The sequence below is a fragment of the Urocitellus parryii genome, chromosome 5 (assembly GCF_045843805.1).
Source record: "Urocitellus parryii isolate mUroPar1 chromosome 5, mUroPar1.hap1, whole genome shotgun sequence".
NCBI lineage: Eukaryota > Metazoa > Chordata > Mammalia > Rodentia > Sciuridae > Urocitellus > Urocitellus parryii.
The window spans coordinates 159,814,467-159,833,650 of NC_135535.1; the positions used below are offsets into that span (position 1 = coordinate 159,814,467).

The 19,184-nt window shown below is 35.0% G+C and overlaps 1 protein-coding gene across 3 annotated transcripts in view; it reads right to left on the reverse strand.

The window, feature by feature from the left end:
- The window catches only part of Micu1 (mitochondrial calcium uptake 1), a 178,748-nt gene that overhangs the window by 55,274 nt on the left and 104,290 nt on the right, over positions 1-19,184 (reverse strand). For all 3 annotated transcript variants that reach the window (XM_026405812.2, XM_026405809.2, XM_026405811.2), the window contains 2 exons: positions 15,494-15,576; positions 13,655-13,852 (listed from right to left, as the gene is read on the reverse strand). In XM_026405812.2, coding sequence (XP_026261597.1) covers positions 13,655-13,852; positions 15,494-15,576 — 281 coding nt within the window. The remainder of the gene's footprint in view (positions 1-13,654; positions 13,853-15,493; positions 15,577-19,184) is intronic.

Here is a 19,184-nt window from a genome sequence, read left to right on the forward strand (position 1 = left end):
GCCAGATCATAAAGATATATATATATATTAAAAGTTAACCATAAAACTTAATTTAGATCCACAGATAGCACAAGAATAAAACACAGTGTCCTTTTTTTTTTTTTTAAAAGAGAGAGTGAGAGAGGGGAGAGAGAGAGAGAGAGAGAGAGAGAGAGAGAGAATTTTTAATATTTATTTTTCAGTTCTCGGCGGACACAACATCTTTGTTGGTATGTGGTGCTGAGGATCGAACCCGGGCCGCACGCATGCCAGGCGAGCGCGCTACCGCTTGAGCCACATCCCCAGCCCAAACACAGTGTCCTTTAAGACAAGGTGCAGAGACATATTCTTTTCTCTGTAGAGAAAAGAAAAATAAACAAAACAAGAAAACACACTTGAGCTCTCTGAAGTTCGGTGTAAGATCAGGAGACAAACAAGTACAAATTCCCAAGCACTGGAAAATCCCAGAATTACTTAAGATTCAAATTTAAAAACTAATCTCAGTCAAGTTCAACCTGATATAAAGTGATATAATGAAGAATGCTAGGAGTTTCATGAAAACTCAAGTTCAGTATAAGTGAATAGGGGAATTCCTATGGACAGCAGATTTTGTTACTATTTTCTTTGGTTAGTATAACAGATGGGTAAGAGAAGAGTATATTTCTAGAGGAATAACTGGAAATATGTAAGAGCATAATCAAATTGTAGCTAGTTTCTGCTTAAAAGTTCAGGGTTCATTAGATCAAAGAAATAAAAAACTTCAGATACCCAGAGAGCTGTCATTAAAACATAAATTATTCAAGTGTTTTTGTGTCATATTGCACATATCATGAGAGTACAATCCCTTAAATCTGGAATAAAAAAGGAATCTGTTGGCTTTTAACTACACTGTCAATGTGTCACAGTGGGAATTTCTCAAATTAGTTACAAAATATTATAGAAAAAACTACAAGGTACTTTCATAATGAATCCTAAATTTCAAAGCAATCTTGACATTTTCCTCAAATTGAGGGAACAAATTACAAGCATGGAAACTAAAACAATATAAAGTGGTATTAGTTTAAAATGCCCAATATTTCTGCCACTAAGAGCAGCAATAAACTATGGTGTACAGCATAATAGTGTTATAACCTCTACCCAGTAGGGTGGGAACCAGGAACTCTGTAGATTTAATTCAATTCAAAAGCTACTTAGGAGGGTACATTTCTCAAGATGGAAGGGGCTGGGCCTGAAATATAACAAGGACCTGGATAGTCTACATCCTAAAACATGAAGCTGTGTGTGTCTGATGATGCAAGGAGAAACTAATGCTAAAATCCTACCAAGAAGCTGTGAGGGAAGGGTAGATGGATTCTCAAGATTTAAAGGTAATGAAACACGAAGGACTGCAGTGAGCCTGAGCAGTACAGCTAGTACAGAAAGGCAATGAAGCATCTAAATTCAAATTACCACTGGGTAGAAAGAGTAACCACTGGGCAAGGGAAGGATGGTGCCAGGTACACGAGATAGCAGTATTGGTGCTAGTGTGTCAATGCCACTAGTCTTGGCACAGCCCCCCTAAGGCCACACTCATACCCTGGGGAAGGCAGTGAGTGTATACATAGGTGGTGGCCTGTATACAGATGGCCCCCAAAGTTGTTGTACTCCATCTATACTCTTGTGTAGTCCCTTCCCACAATGGACAAGAATCAGTCTGTTATCAAAAGAATATGACAGAAGTGATAACATGTCACATGTTACACAAGAAGGTGCTTCCCCGTGGCCACATACTCTCTGCTCTGTGAAAAGTCAGTTGCCATGTCACGAGAGCCTGAAAAAGACCCCCCCCCCCACCCAGAGTGAGGAACTGACGTCTCTTGCCTGGAGCCATATAAGTGAATTTGGAAGAGGATCTTCCAGCTTTGCTAAGTTTTGAACGGACTACAGTTTTGGATGATATCTTGATTATAACCTCATGAGAGACAGAACCATCTAGTTAAAGCTGCTAGTAGATTAGAAATTATATGTTTGTTTGAAGTTATCAAGTTTTAGAGTAATTTCTTACACAGTAATATTTAACTAATACAGAGTTTTAGTGCTCCAGTTTCAGAGAAGAGATGTTAAAAACTATCATGCTTTCCATCTAAAGAACGACTAGAGCAAGAGCAGCAATGTCCACTAGTGGGCGACATTAATATCAGAGCTGGAGTCATAAAATCAGTCAAATTACCTTGGATAGGAGGAACTGGTAAATTAAATTAACCCTACTAATTTTAATCCACCCCACATAGCATTTTATTAAAGACAGAGATAAATACCATCACAAAACCACCAAATAATTAAGGTAATTCCACTGTACCAAGTGATACTTCCAAAAACATCATCATTATTATTATTATTATTATTATTATTATTATTATTATTACTAGGGATTGAACCCAGGGGCATTTAAGCACTAAGCCACATCCTCAGCACATAAATTTTTTTTTTTTTTTAAATTTTGAGACAGGGGGGCTGGGGATGTGGCTCAAGTGGTAGTATGCTTGCCTAGCATGCGTGAGGCACTGGGTTCGATAATCAGCACCACATAAAAAAATAAAATAAAGATATTGTGTCCACCTAAAACTAAAAAATAAATATTAAAAAATTGAGATAAGATCTGTTTCATTAAATTGCTTAGGGCCTCACTAAGTTGCTTGGGCTGGCTTTGAACTTGTGATCCTCCTACTTCTGCCTTGTGAGCTGCTGGGATTACAGGAATGTGCCACTGTGCCTGGCTCAGTGGCCAAATTTAACAGCATAGGAAATTAATGAAAGCCATTCCTCTACTGAAAGGAGAACAGCAGCATATTAATATCCATAGTAATGATAACAGCAACATCTTGCATTAATAATTCTATATGTGATGTTCAATAAAGTAATCAATCCTAATCCTATACTCAAGGAAACAACTTCATATTAACTTCCTTAATATCTTATATATTTCTTAATTTTTTAGAGAGTGGTATTGCTCTGTGTTCAGGCTGGCCTTGAACTTCTGGGCTCAAGCAATACCCCTGCTTCAGCCTCCCCAGGAGCTGTAAATACAGGCACACATTATGCCATTATGCCTGGCTCTTCTTTTATTTCTCTATTTATTTATCTATTATGATAGAGTTACATGGAAATTTAAAACATATTTTATTGAAACATCTCACTGACTGATATCTTCCAGCACAATTAATTCAATTACACCTCATTTGTTTTTCTAGTTGGATATACTGTGAATCATGAGCTTGAGAAATTTGGGATTAAAAATCTAATCAACATAATGACTATAAAGTTGGCAATTTTCTAATGGTCTTTCAAACTTTGCAAAGTTTGAAAAGTGTCCATACTTCCTGGCATTTGTGTCCATTCTTGATAACTTTGCAGAGTTATCAAGCTACAGATCTGCAAAGTTATCAAGAATGGACACAAATGCCAGGAATACAGGTTACTGATGCTTCCTTCATGTCTTCTAATAATAAGAGAAGCACACGAGACACCACCAGATGCTCTGTGATGCACTGTGATAGTCAACACTAAAATGACAAATGAGTGGCCACCATGAATAAATAGATGAACAAATGCTCTGAGAGTTCATGATGTATGTCCACTACTGCACTGGGTACTTTCTTATCCAAGAACTCTTTGCCAATCTGTGAGGATGGGATTATCTCAATTCTAAATAACCAATTAAGGATCCCAAGGTCACAGAGGTAAAATGTATTCAGATCCAGTTAAAAAAAAGTAGAAATAACACTATGGTACACTGATTATACTTTCGAAAAGATATTTATGGTGTGCTGTGTTAAACGTGGTCCAGGGGATAAACAGGTAAATAAGCCAGACAGTTCACTGTCTCATGAACGCCTGATAGGGGAAAGGACTGATTTTAAATAGGGTGTCCAGTAAGAGTTTCTTTAAGAACATGACATTGAAGCAGAAAACACTTCCTATAGCTTCTTCAAAGCATTCTCTCACACCAATACTGTCAATTTCCTTGTCACTTTTCTTGTCATGTCCGTTGGACATGAGGGTGATCTCTGTCTGACACCCATCCTTCAGAAACTCCTCTTACTTATTCTATACAATTCTGTCCCTGGATTTCTTTTCTTCAGGTAAATACACAGTCATTGAGTGAGCCCACCAATTTCACTGCATTCACAGACCCCCTTATGCTGAAATCCCATATCTGTATTTTCAACTGTATTACTAGTTTGAATGCAAAATCCAGTATATCCAACTGCTTCTAGGAGATGTCTCGTAAAAATCTCAAACTCAAAACATCCCAAGCAGAACTCTTTGTTCTACAAACCCACTTCTGTGTTCTCTATCTCAGTAAAGACATCATTTTCTCTCTTGTATCAACTGCCAATTCTTGAAGAACTTTCATTTAAGATGTCTCAACCAACCCTTTCTCTCTCCTTTTCCCTAAGCCCACCTTATTATTTTCTCCTGTACAAACCTAAAATCTAATAGATTTTTTCTTTTGCTGATCTATAGTGTTGTTAGAGTGATCTTTCCAAATATCTAAATCTGAACATATTACTTCCTTCTTTAAAACTTTCAATGGTTCCCTATCTAGCTTTTAGGATCAAGTGTCTACACTCTCTAGCATAACATACAAAACACTTCAGATCTGGCTGCTGCCTTCTGTTTTTGTTTTCCAAGAAGCACCATCTTTTCTTTCCTCCCTTCTTTTAGCCTCTGTTTTTCTATAAAATGCAGTTTTTCCTTCTGTTCTGCACAGATCTCTCTCATGCTAAGAAATAAGTGAAGTAGTTTTTATTTCATTAGTCCAAACCTTAATAAGAAAAAACAATAATGCTAATTCAGTGGTAGACTGATATAAAACAAAAAAAGGGAGTGTGGGTGGGGAGGGAGAAAAAGCATTCAATAAGAAAAACAATGAGAAATCAAAGAGACTTGACAAATAATCATTTCTGTGCCACTAAGTGAATTCAGAAGATAATAACCTGATGTAATATATGACCCTCTGAAGTGGCATTTGTTCAGAGTGTGAACTCAACAGGCATATGTAATGCAATGTATTATTTATTCCCAAATTATTGCCAAGCTGACTCTGGTTGCTAACATACTGTCTAGACTCCCTAGACTGCTGTACAGCTCTAGAGCAGACCAGAGGCTAAAGCTATTCTTTAAAAATCTTTTAAAAACTAAAGATTATAATTTTGAAAAGCAAATGCCGATAAAGATGGCTATAAGAGAGAAAAAAACAAAAAGACCTCATACACCCTCGACATTATTTTATTCAAGATTCCTCATTCCAAGTTTGACTGAGAAACCTATAGGTCTGCTTTTAGGCCCAGCCAAGTCTTAGAGAAACCTAGAGAAAGTTTCTCTTCTTTGATTCCTCCCTAATTTTCATCTTTTTTTTTTTTTTTTAAATGATTTCTGTAGAGCTGGATTTGAGGGCACAGGGTGCCTTTACCAACATGAGAACACCTAGCAGATACATCAATTCAAGCCTGGGTTGGGACAAACTTGATAAGAAAGGTCATTTTCTCTATCATTCTCTCCTGGCTTCAGTCCCAGAGCTACTCAGTGCTCCCCGGCCTATTCTCATCTTCTCTACATGGGAGCAAGGAACAAATGGAAATTAGCCATCTTATTCTTTAGATAGAAAGAATTTCAAAGTTAGGATTGACTCACATAATGCCACCTCTGGGATAATGCCCTTGAGCTGTCCTCTTACTTCACAGACTGACTTATATGTTCCAGTTTATACTTTCATTTATCATACACATGTCTCTACCCCTGTGCATTATGAATAGTACTGTGCAAGAATTTCTGATTCATTTATCTTACTGTTACAAGCTTCCTGGGGCAATGCAATGTCTTGTTCATCTTTGTATCTTGAACATATTGCAGAGTTTCTAGTAAGTTAGTAGTTAAGAGTCAGACCATGGGGAATCAAGTCCCAGCCCACATTTAGTAGTGTGACTTGAACAAATTATTTAATCTGTGTGTGCCTCAGTTAGTTCATTAAATATGGATGATGAAACAACCATCCTCATAGTGTTGGGGATAAAATGAAACAATGCACATTGAGCACATGAACTGTGCCTGGTTCACAGTAAATTTTCAAGAAATGTTAGCCAATATTTTTATTATGTAGTAAATACTAAAACTTATTCAAATGCTTGAGACTGCTACACATTTTTATCTATTTGCTACAGGTACAAGAATATGTTCAGATTAAACACTGGTCTGTAAATTTGCAATCATCTTCCTTTATACTACTTTTCTTTTTTTTTTTTTAAAGAGAGAATTTTTTTTAATATTTATTTTTCAATTCTCGGCAGACACAACATCTTTATTTGTATGTGGTGTTAAGGATCGAACCCGGGCCGCACGCATGCCAGGCGAGTGCGCTACAGCTTGAGCCACATCCCCAGCCCTATACTACTTTTTATTTTACTGTATTGCATTTTAACTTTATTGAAAACTGTATATCCTGCTGTGAGACTAAAAAGTTAACTATACCTGAATTCTAAATTCCAAACAAATTACCTATGAAATTAAAAAAAAAAAAAACTGGCACAGAGCTCATTCATTGAAAGCATTGTGTTTTAAAAAATGGTTGCTAAGGATATTTGAATGATAGACTGGGGAAACGTTTCCCCTGGAGAAAGATCAAATCCTCATGATTCATTTATAAGCTTTTTTTTCTTGTGGCCAGTTTAAAATGATCTTAGAATATAACATTAAAAGATAACTGATGACAGGAAAATCCTGGAAAATGCCAAGTATTACAAAGTTATCTGCAAATCAAAAAAAATATCAATCTCTAATATTTTATGTACTTTAATGATCAATCTGAAAGGTCAGATTCAGAGTGCTAATGTCTCTTCCGAATCATGACCACACTAGGGGACAGTGGTGTGCGCCTATAGTCCCAACTATTCAAGAGGTTAAGTCAAGATTGCTTGAGTCTAGGAGTTCAAGACCAACCTGGGCAACATAGCAAGACCCTATCTCAAAAAAGAAAAAAAAAAAAAAACTATCCAAGAACATTAAATTCTTATTCTATTATCTTTATATGGACATACCTATTTTTTAAAAATAATGATCATTTCTTTTAAAGACCTCTTGGTTCCTCACAAAAAGACTACAAGGTTGTATGGATCATGTTACTAATCTGATTTCTTCATTTTTAGTGGACTTCGGCACCAAAATTAGATTATTTTAAATAAGTAGGAATTAAAAATACTTTCTATATATTTGGAATATGACACACCTGAGGAGGCAAGAAGAGTTTCCTGGGGGAAATGGGAGTAGCTATATCAGAATTCTAATTTTCCTATTTCCCCAAAACATGTAATACTATTTTAACTACATAAATTTCTGGTGGAAGCAACTGATGTCTTTTTTCCTCCCGTTTTATTATATTTAGAAAAATGATTGTTATGGTCTTTCTTCCAAGTTTTGTAAGGGTAAAGCAGTTTATGCTGGCTAAGTGATTTACCTTTTTTTTTTTTCTCCCCTTTAAGAAAAAAACACACTAGTAAAATACTTTGGCTTTTGTAATAAATATGAAAGTTGCAATTTACTCTAGTGAAGGTTATTATTGTTATCTTAATAAGTTTTTTTTTCCTTTAAACATATACGTGGTTTGTTAAAGTTAAAAATGTCTAAAAAAGACAAGTAAAGTAACCTTTAATAAATCCTTCTATTAATTTCTCGAAAATTCAAGTTAAAAACATCTTAGGATGGAAGAAACTAAATAATTTATTAATACCTATATTTTTCTTTGTAGAGGCAAAAGTAGAAGAATCAAACAAAATCAAATCCCATATTATTTCTTGGATTGATTAATTAATTGAGTGAACTCTCAGCAATGAGTTTACATAATAGAGTTTTCTTTCCCAGAAATTAAAAATGAAACAAAACTGGGCTATGAGGACTCCAAGAGTGTTCTAGTTTCAAGCAAGTATTTATTTGAAAGGTTCCTTTGCCTTCTGGTCTTCTTTTTCATAACATTTTAGTTAGCAAAGGAGTTGAAGTCTGTCCCTTAGTAAGGGTCACTACATTAGGGCAAGACACAATTAATTTTACTTCAGCACTAAATTTAAGGAGATGGGTACAAAGATGCCAATTTGATGATTTAAAAAGTAGATGATTCTAGAATCTCCTTAGGCACTTTTAATCATCTAGTTATAGTTACAAGCTTTTAAAAAGTTACTTAATATTTAACTTAAATTAACCCTCTTGGACTGCAGATGCCACTCAGTAGTACAGCGGCTGCTTAGCATGCATGAGGCCCTGGGTTGCCCTGGGTTGAATCCCCATCGCCAAAAACAAAAATAAAACAAAGAATTAAGTCAATCCTCTTATTTATTTATATCTGCTCTACTCTTATTGACAGATAAGAACAATTAGCATAGTTCTTTATATCTCCCTTTTATTTCTCTTCTTGATTGAATGAATCCAGTTAACTTTGATATTATTTATATATGTATTATTTTTAGTTGTAGGTGGACACAATTCCTTTATTTTATTTTTATGTGATGCTGAGGATTGAACTCAGTGATTCATGCATTTTAAGCAAGTGCTCTACCACTGAGCCACAATCCCCAGCCCCCAATATTATTATTTTTTTAAGACTGGGAATATAAGACAATCATTACTATTCTTTGAATTGTATCTAGTTTACTTTCAGATAATTGATACTCATGCCTTCTTAAAATGTGACAATTTGGTTATGCAATAAGCATATGGACCCCAACTTAGTTTCTTTGTTGTATATTCTAGAATTAGATTCTATTTATATAAATTAGTTTTTACTTTCCTTTGACATGACAGTTCCTTTTCCCTTTTCTTGCCCCAAATTAAAATTAACCATAATTTTTCAAAGACTTTTTATTTCCTTTCATTTTTGACTGACATCTTACTTGCTATAATCGTCAAGAAATCAATGAATATGTTAACTGGAATTAGACTTGGCACCTGTCTCTAAGGAACTCAAATTCAGTAGTTCTTGGTAGCCTTAGAAGGAATTCTTAACCTCAAGTGTTTTAAAAACTAACCTTGCATTCTTAAATCATTCCTTCAAATCCATGTTATTTTGAGTTCCCAAAAAGAGAAAAGGTAGAAAAAACAAATATAATATGAATTAAGTGTTTTACCTTTAGTTTGAGATGAAGTTTCTACGAATGATTTCTTTGGGACTCAAAAAAAAAAAAAAAAAAAAAAAAAAGCTTGAATTTTAGGGGATAGAAGAAGACCAAATTTCTTGGATATCTATAGTCTGACTTTTCCCAGTTCCTTTGCCACTCATATGACCAAGAAGAAATGCACTGTTCTTTTGTATTTGTAAGATGTTATACTAACTAGCTACTTAATTACACTTAATCATGGAAATCATTGGCTTATTTTAAAAAAATGTTTTAATGCTCCCTAACTATAAAAAGAGAAGAAATAGTTCGATCTAAAAGGCAGTGTGGAACAGATGTGAGTTGGAATCATAGCTCCACCATATAATTGTTCTGTGACTTTCACCTCTTTGAGCTTTAATTTCTACATCTGGATCATGGGTACAGTACCACTAAAGCTGACAGGGTTGATGAATTAAAATAAAGAAGGCATATAAGTTCTGTAAAGTGCCTGGATCATAGTAGGCACTTAATAAATGTTCACAGATTCTTCCTTGTTACCTCTGAATTATGTTTTATAGATAAAAAGCATTCTCTTCACCCTCAAAGCTACTTGCTGAGTAAAAAAAAAAAACACAATAGATCTTCTTGATCTGAAATTTTATAGTAGATAAGTAATGAAATAAAAATAGTAAGAGATAAAAAATAACAGAGTTTATAAAATTCTTATGAAAGACATAAGATTACTTATTAATCTTTTTCACTTTCCTCTTAGCTGTGAAGATGAGATTAAATTTCATACTCAATGAAGGAATAAACCACTCAAACTTTTAAAAATGAAGTTAAAAGTGTTTTATAAAACTAAAAATTGCTGCCATTTTCCAGTTTTTTTTTTTTTTTTTTCAGAAAATACTTTTAAAATCCATGACCTATTTAGGTATCTACTATATGTCTAATGCCATGGCAGAGGGGGTAAACAAACAAAAACCCCCTGAAATCATTTATTAAAGGTATAGTACATGCCAGGTGGTACATTAGTGTGACAGGGTTGCCATAACAAAACTCCATACACCAGTGGCTGTGAAACAACAGAAATTAGTTTTCTCACAGTGCTAGAGGCTGTTAAGTCCAAGAACTAGGTGCCAGCAGGATTAGTTTCCTTTAAGGCTTTTCTTTTTGACTTACAAATGCCTCCTAAGTGCTTCTCCACAAGACAGCCTTTTCATGTACTTGCCACCTGGTGTCTCTTTGGGGGTCCAGATTTTCTCACCTTAACAAAGACACCAGAGAGATTAGGGCCCACCTAATGTCCTCCTTTTAACTTAATCTCCTCTTTCAAGGCCCTATCTCAAACATAGTGATATTTTGAGATACTAGTTGTTAGGGCTTTAATATATGTACTTTGGAGGGACACGATTCAGTCCATAATAAAATATCACCTCATTTAACCATTGTGGTTTTATGAATTGGTGAGGCTCTAAGAAAAAAAAAATAATGCATCAGACGTCACATAGCAAGTAAATGATTCAAGCAAAATTTTAACCAAGGCCTCGTTAGCACCAAAAATGATTCTTTTTCTGCTATTCACACTTATTCAAAGGAATTCAAAGCTAGTTGGGAATATTCGGTACTAACTGATAAAATTTTAAATAAGGGGGCTATGGATACAGAGGCATTTACTCACTGGGCCTGTGTCATTATATTGAAAGAATGGATTCAGGATTAATAGCCATTTATAGAACATTATTACTATATGTCTACTGGTCACCTCATATAAAGAGCTGCTGACTGATAAACAGGACCAGTCTTGGTACATCTTGGTACAAAGCCTACAAATAATCCTAAATCAATGTCAAATGCAAGACTGCTTTTTAGAATAAGTATCTTAAACATGGCTACTTTTATGTTTCTTTTCTTCTGCATTTGAGTGTAGATTATATGCAGGGACATATGCATGAAGTCCTTAATCTGCTTTATAATTTTTCACCCCTCTGGCAATCTACACAGTCTTCTCTATAGCATCTCTGGATGAAAGCCCCAAGTCCTATGCTCTGCCTTTGGAATTCCACTTGCACTTTCAGAAATGAGTATTAGGCTAGACTGTAGACGGGCTGGCACCCACTCAGCTCTAGCATGACCATGTACTGTCCTTTAAAGTTTGTTAAAAGTACCTTCTTACTTTATGTTTTACTCTCTAACTACATTTTTTATGGATTCATATTCTGTGTTCAACAATTAACTGTATAATTAATAAAGTAAATCATTTATATTTCCAGATTATACTATGATGTTTCCAAAGAAGACAAGTCTGCGTATGCATACTAGGGACCCAGGCACAACTTAAAGCCTCGTAAGCAATCCTTACACAACAGTTATTGGATGAGGCCTATATACTGGAATGTTCCATTAAGAATGCAAACTTCACAAAGCTAAGCACAATGCAAATGTATGTATAGTATATACATAATACATATATAAAAATGTATCTGTTATTACAGCATCTTTAGTAATTTTATATATAAAACAGTGAACAAAATCAAATTCACTGCCTGAGAAGTATCTGCTTTCCCTAGAATGAAAATATGTTGAGTATCCCTAATCCAAAAATAAAAAACCCAAAATGCTCCAAAATCTGAAGCTTTTATAAATGCCCCAAACGGAAAATTCCACATCTGACCTTATTTGATGGGTTAAAACACAGGTACACTAAGAATACTGTACAAAATTATTTTTAGGCCAGTATATGAGGTGGATATAAAACAAGAGGAATTTCATGTGTAGACTGGGATCCTTCCCTAAGATAACTCAATATTTACACATGAAAATATCCCCAAATGGAAAAATAACAAATAAATAAAAACAAATTCAAAGTCCAAAATACTTTTGGTCCTAAACATTTTTGGTAAGAGATACTCAGACTGTGCTAACCTTAACATTTACAAATAAAGTTCTAGGAAGCCCAGTGTTCATTAAATGCATCATTCTCTATGAAGTTCTATTTTGAACTCCATCATCTGCAACTGTTTACTGTGGCAAGATAATTGGCAAGAACCATTGTACTGTGGTTTTTCTTTTATGTACAACTAAAAAAAGCAAAATATCAACTAACTAGTAATGAGGCATTATGATTAAATTTCTGGTTAACTGAGAGCTGACACAACAATAATTTTTGCTTCAATTATTGTTGAAATCTTTTCAGTGATTTTAGATTGTTGTGTTCCTCTGCATGCAGCAGAGAAATTTTTTTGAAATCTAAACACTTTTGCTAATGCTTACTTGGTCTCGTGCTTTATGCCAGGCAGAGGGAAGCTATCTATCTAGCAGTGCTAAGAGAATTTGAATAGGGAAGCTATAAAGCTTTCTCAGTGTGGTAAAAATTTATTGATCTTTTACTATATGTACAGTTCTTGCCAATTATTACAGGGGTTTCAAAAGCCTCCACCAGAAGCTTGGCATAAATTGTAGAAATCCATTACTTTGTTTTCTGAGGTAAATTCTATGAATATTAATTACATCATTTTAAAATAACAAGTACACAAGCATATTTCAAAGTTTGATCTGATTTTTAACATTATTCATCCTGCTTTTTTCCTAGATTATAAATATCAAACAGCATTCTTATGGATAACTGGAATTCACTTGTGATTTTTTTTTTCAAACTGTCTCAATTGAGTCAAGTGCATGAAAACATGGAACAGTAAATCAGAACTGGGTGGGGGACGAGTGAGCAGATAAGTATAAACATGGCTTAAAAATGAAGTAGAATATTTTCATGTGCTTTTAGTTTCAGTATTTAATGTTTTGAAATTCTAAGTAATGTTAAAGTAAGAGCTGCTGGAATAAAAGAGGTTGAGAAACAATAGTGTGATGCAGTTTCAATAAAACTCAAGAATTTAGAGAATTTGTTGTCTCCAGACAAAAGTATATATAGAAGACATTTGATAAATGTCTTGAATAGAAACATTAGCCATTAGCCTCACATGTACCTAATTCAACAAATGCACATGTAGATAATGGGATGCCCTTAGAATGTGGTGCCTAGAAACTGAAGAGTGTAACTGCCTAAACTCTGAGTGGAAAAGTAAGCTTGTAAATCAGCACAGTAAGACAGTGTACAACTTTGAACACATATATTTTTATTCTATATTCTGTGTTAATAGCTGATAATTACCTTTGCAAACTTTCATAGATCTATTTATCACCACCCCCCATCTCTACCTTCTAGTGCCTTCCACACAATAAACAAAACTGGAGATACATGCTCAGTGTGAGATCTCCTGTGACCCCTCAATTCCTTTTTTTCCTCAAGCACGGTATCCAAAGACAACTATCATTTACAATATAGACTTTGATTTTCAGTTGTAGGACCACATTACTCCATGACATTTTCACAGGATATATACTTACTTCCCTGTTGGTCTGTAGATCACTGATTAGGTCCAAATCAATCCGCTGGGGACGGATTGAAAGAATATGTACAGTATAGGCCCTCCTAACCCAGTGGCTCTACATACATGCATGAGGGATCTCCTGCAGTCCAAGAAATAAATACCTACCTCTAGCTTCAAAACATCATGCTGAAGTTTACGCTGAAATTCAAGGAAGTTTTTGATGGTCAGTTTCCCCTTGAGATCAGCTCCAAAAAAATAGGTTGTGAGGGCTGAACATAACCCAGACTTGAGGGTGTTACCAGTAGTAGGACGATCTCTGTGACGCATACCCATGCTGGTTTGAGAGCGAATGATGCTCTGAACCTAAAGCAGAATCAAACCCGCACCCCAGAAAAACATCATGAAAGTGGGAAAGCATAGAAAAGAATAAGTATTATTTACTCTGTGCCTGTACCAGTCAACCACTATCTCTTTTTTAATATTTATTTATTTTTTTAGTTTTCTTAGGTGGACACAATATCTTTATTTTTATGTGGTGCTGAGGATTGAACCCAGTGCCTCACGCATGCCAGACGAATGTGTTACCACTTGAGCCACATCCCCAACCTCAACCATTATCTCTTTTAATGCATAACAACAATCTTGTGGGGCAAGTCCTACTATTTTCCTTCTTTGATACATGAGGAGATTGAGACCCAGAGAGTTGTATTCAATCTCACTTGTTCAATGTCAAGTGGCTAGCAAGTAACAGAACCCAAAATCTAACACACACGGCCTGACACCTTTATAATTGGGATGTTCCCAGAAAAATTTCCCTCCAGAAAAAAATATTTGTTTTGGGGGGACTCACTCGCACAAACAGGACAATCATAAACTTCACAACTGTGTCTTCCACATTTCAGATGACTTTTCCTCCCCTTTCTTCTCCTCCTCCTCCTCTCCCTCTCATTCCTTCTTTTTTTTTTTTTTTCATACTTGGGTTTGAACCCACGGACCCTCCACCACTGAGCCACATCCCCAGCTCTTTTTATTTTTTTAAATTTTGAGACAGGGTCTTGCTAAATTGCTGAGGCTAGCCTTGAACTTGGGATCCTCCTGTCTCAGCCTCCCAAATTATGGGATTACAAGTATGAGCCATTGTGCCTGGCAAATTCTTAACATCTAAGAAAACACATTTATTACAATGATACATAAAACACAAAGGTGGTATGAAATAATACTCTAAGAAGACATGGGAAATTTGTTCAGTCTTTGAGAAACAATAATTCTTGGGACCACAAACAGTGGCCTACCTATGTAAATGAATTTTTAAAGGCAAGTCTATAGACTTATGCAGTGGCACACACCTATAATCCCAGCAATTTGGGAGGCTGAGGAAGGAGTATTCCAAGTCAGAGGCCAGCCTCAGCAACTTGAAGAATAAAAATAAAAATTAAAAAGGGCTTGAGATGTAGCTCATTGGTAGAGCATTAATAAAACTCAAGAATTTAGAAAATTTTTTGTCTTCAAATGAAAGTACATATAGAAGGCATTTGATGAATGTCTTGAGTAGAAACATTAGCCGTTAGCCTCACATTAACAAATATATATGCAAATAATGGTAATGCCCTTAAAATGTGGGCAATATTCCTTATATTTACAGGACTGGTATAAGGATGAGAGATAATGTATGTAATGTATGTAAATTATCAACAAACAACAGCTATTATTACCATTTTGATTAGATATTTAATCATACAGATTTAAACATAAATCCATCACTACTTTTAGACTTAAAAAAATAATTAAAGTTGAGATTACTTTTAAAAATCCTTTTATTAAACCTAATCCACATGAAAATGTGTTTATATGTTAATGTACTTATTGCCTCTTTTTTTTTTTTCTTTTTTGTGATGCTAGGGATTGAACCAAGGGTTTGTACATCTAGGCTAGTACTCTACCACTGAAGTATAATTCCCAGCACTAAATAACAATGTATGTAAGGAACTTGCCAGAATAACTTGCCTGCTCAAACTCCTCCATGTCTACTTCTCCATCTCCATTTAAGTCAAACATCTTGAAGGCAATTTCAAAATTTCTTTGAGGAGCTGCAAGAAAAGCAGAAAGGGAGACAGGAGGGAGGAAAAATATATTTAGAAGGCATTGATAAAAAAATCATTTAAGAAAAACAAATGGTTAAATACTGAAATATAACACCCATGTCAGAAAATGACACAGAGGCTCTGGAGGCTGAGGCAGGAGGATCATAAGTTCAAAGCCAGTCTCAGCAACTTAGTGAGGCTCTAAGCAACTCAGTGAGACCTTATCTCTAAATTAAAAAAAAATAAAAATAAAAAAAGCTGGAGATGTGGCTCAGTGATTAAGTGCCCCTGGGTTCAATCCCTAGCACCAGGAAAAAAAAAAAAGTGACACAGAGTTTATTTAGGTCTACCTTTCAGTACTACTCCTTAAAACTAAAAAGAGTTACTGCAGCCAGTAAAGACAGTAATTGCCTATCTTTGTTCCAATGCTTTTTCTTAAATACTTCACCTTTGCTTTTTAGACACCAACTTCTTAGCTGTACAACATTCCAATTTTTCTTTTAGATGCTGTTGGATGAAATCAGGGCTTCATCCTTGCTAGGCACATACTCTACCACTGAAGCTATATATTGTTATTGCTTAGTTGCTTAAATTGAGTATTATTTATTTAGGCAAGAAAATCTGTCTAGGGTGAGACAAACTGCCACAAAGCAAGAAGCTTTCAGTCTAAGTCTTTGTTTTGTCTTTAAAACAAACTAACTTTCTAGTCCCCCCATTTTAAGTACAACCAGGAGTTCTGTACATATTATTCTGACAAGGATGTCAAACTGTTTTCTTATACTAGTTTACTCATTGCCACTACAGTTGTGGTAGGGCAGAACAGCATATTGAAAACAATCGTATTGGTGTATACACAAATTACTGAGTAAAGTATCTTTAAATGTTAAAATTAACCTAAAGTTCAAAACACAAAATAAAAACATGCGAAACCTGACAAGATATAATATATTTTCCTTCCATTAAGTGAATGATGAAAACTTTTCAATAATTCTTTAGTGTTCTGGGATCAATAAAAATAAAATTAATATACTTTATGCACTTCAATAAAACAAATTTAAGAGTCTTCCTCCCTTACCATACTAAATGTTCTAGTGAATAAAACTAAGTTGTTGACATCCTTACTTTAGTGCTTCCAGTTTATATAGCTTAAGAGAATAAGCTAAAATAAATACCCTATATATATCCTAATACCATTAAATTAAAATTTCAGTTAATATTATTTTTACTAAAAAATGTAAAGATTAGATGTGGACAAAAAAAGATGAATGACCTTTGTGCGTTATGCATGGTTATAGAACATCCATATACCTATCTTGCTTATGAATTTCTCAATAGTATCTTCAGGGTTTAAATTTCCTTTTCATATGGCTAACAAGCTAGGCGGGTAAATTCTTGGTTTTAGTTGCCTGAGTGAAATATGTGTCTGTCAGCTTTATTTTCTGTTGGCTTCCAATAGATTTGCTCTACTTTGGACCACAACTACAACTACAATTGCTAGAAAGGATACAGCTGAGAGAATAAAATTTTTGTCTCTTTATTGCCACTTCTCAAAATTTTCCTACCTTTATAAAAATAATCTGTTAATGAGAAGTTACTATGTGCCAAGCATTGAGCTAGAAAATTTCAATCTGTTTATCATGCAATTTTGTACTACTTTCAATCCTGAAAGTTTTTATTTCTTTATTTTTTAAATGGGGGAAAGTGAGGCTCAAAGCAGTTAAATGATTAGCTTAAAATCACACAGATAAAATGTGGAAGAAATGGGAATGGGACTTAAAACAATAGTGATTAATATAAGCCTAGAAAAACATCTCATTATGCTCCTTGACCCCTGACACAAATACAGAAATCTTATATATGTAGATATGTACACTCTTTATATTTTTTGACCTACAAAAACAACAATAAAACATGACTGTTGCATCAGTCTCTGCAAAAGCTGAGAGTTCCAAGTTGTTTATCAAAAGGAGATGATTGATATCAAAGAAGCACACCATATCATGCTCACTAATTGGCTATCCTAATTGGAGACCCATAGACAACATTAGACTCTCAGATAGATTTGTCATGTCTTTCAAAATTCTGAATATGAATCTCTTTATCAGAGTATACTCTCCTATTCTTTCCTAAGTCTCACACTTGGCTCACTTCACTCATATATATTATGTGCCTAAACTCTGCAGATATTTGCCATTTTAACAGCAGAAAATATAAACCCACTGAAGGTTCTAGATAGGATAGTGACATAATGAGGCCTTTATAAAGGACTTCTCTGGCTACCTGTGAAGGATGAGTTGGAAAAGAAGGGCCAGTTTCAGTGAAGATTACAGAAGCTCTTGCAAATGCTAAAATGTGAACTGAGATGATGGTGGTGGTAATGGAGAGGAATTTTGAAACAAATTTGAAATATCTTAAGAAGGCAGAAATTATATAACTTAATGATTAGTTAGCTGTGATGGGTTGAGGGTGAAAAGGGATGACAGCATAACTGGCTAAGATACTGAGTAGCTTGCATGTCATTTACCAAGAAATAAAATAGAGGTAAAATGTCTGAAAAATATAATAGTTCAGATGGGATCTGCTGAATTCAAGGGATCCACAGCATATTCAGATGGAGATGTTCAGGAGATGAAAGAAATATGAATCGAAGGTTAAAGAAAGAAGAGTAAAGATGGAAGTTACTGACATATATATGGTTAGCTGAGAACAACCTGACATGAAGTTATCCAAAGAGAACTGAGAGGTAAGGAAAGGGTAAAATGCAAACAGAAACCAATACTTCAGGTGCAGGGAAGAGGAAAAGCAGTGAAATGGCATGACAACACCAGGAGGAATACAGTTTAAGTTAACAGAAACAGAAAAAATATATATCACTGAGAACCAGGTCAAAATGTTCCCATATAGGAATTAATGTAGCATTCACATAACTTATCTCTGCTGATGACACAGGATATGCAGGATATTTAAAATCTGAGCTTAAACCAGGTGTGGGGGGCTTATGCCTGTAATCCTAGCAGATCCAGGGGCTGAGGCAGGAGAATCACAAATTCAAAGCCAGTCTCAGCAATTTAGCAAGGCCCTAAACAATTTAGCAAAACCCTGTTTTAAAAAGTAAAAAGGGCTAGGGATGTGATAAAGTGGTTTAATGTCCCTGGGTTCAATTCCCAGTACCAAAACCAAAAAATAAATAAACAAACTTTGAGCTTATCATAATCTTTTATGTCTATTGTCCTGCAAGTTCCACGAAGGCATGTGCCCAGATCACTTAAATGACCTGGTCATTCTAGCAAATCACAGTTATTACTTCCTTCTATAACTAAGGTTAAATGAATTTTACTGAAAAAAGCACACCTTGTACTGCCTGATGTTTCTCTTTTTAGTTTCTTGTAGATTGTGTGCTGTATGAGGAGTTACTCTTAAGTGCTTATTAAAGTAATGGGAGGATCATCTAGAGGCTGTGCTCCTGTGCTCTGGTCTCTGCTGAGGCAAGCTGGACAGCAATCTTTAATATTCTCATTAAGGTCTCACCAGTCTATGAGGAGGGAAGGTCCTTCCAGAAGGTGGTCCCTCACAGCATATTCAATCTTCACTTCCTGATCACATCAAAGCAGAGG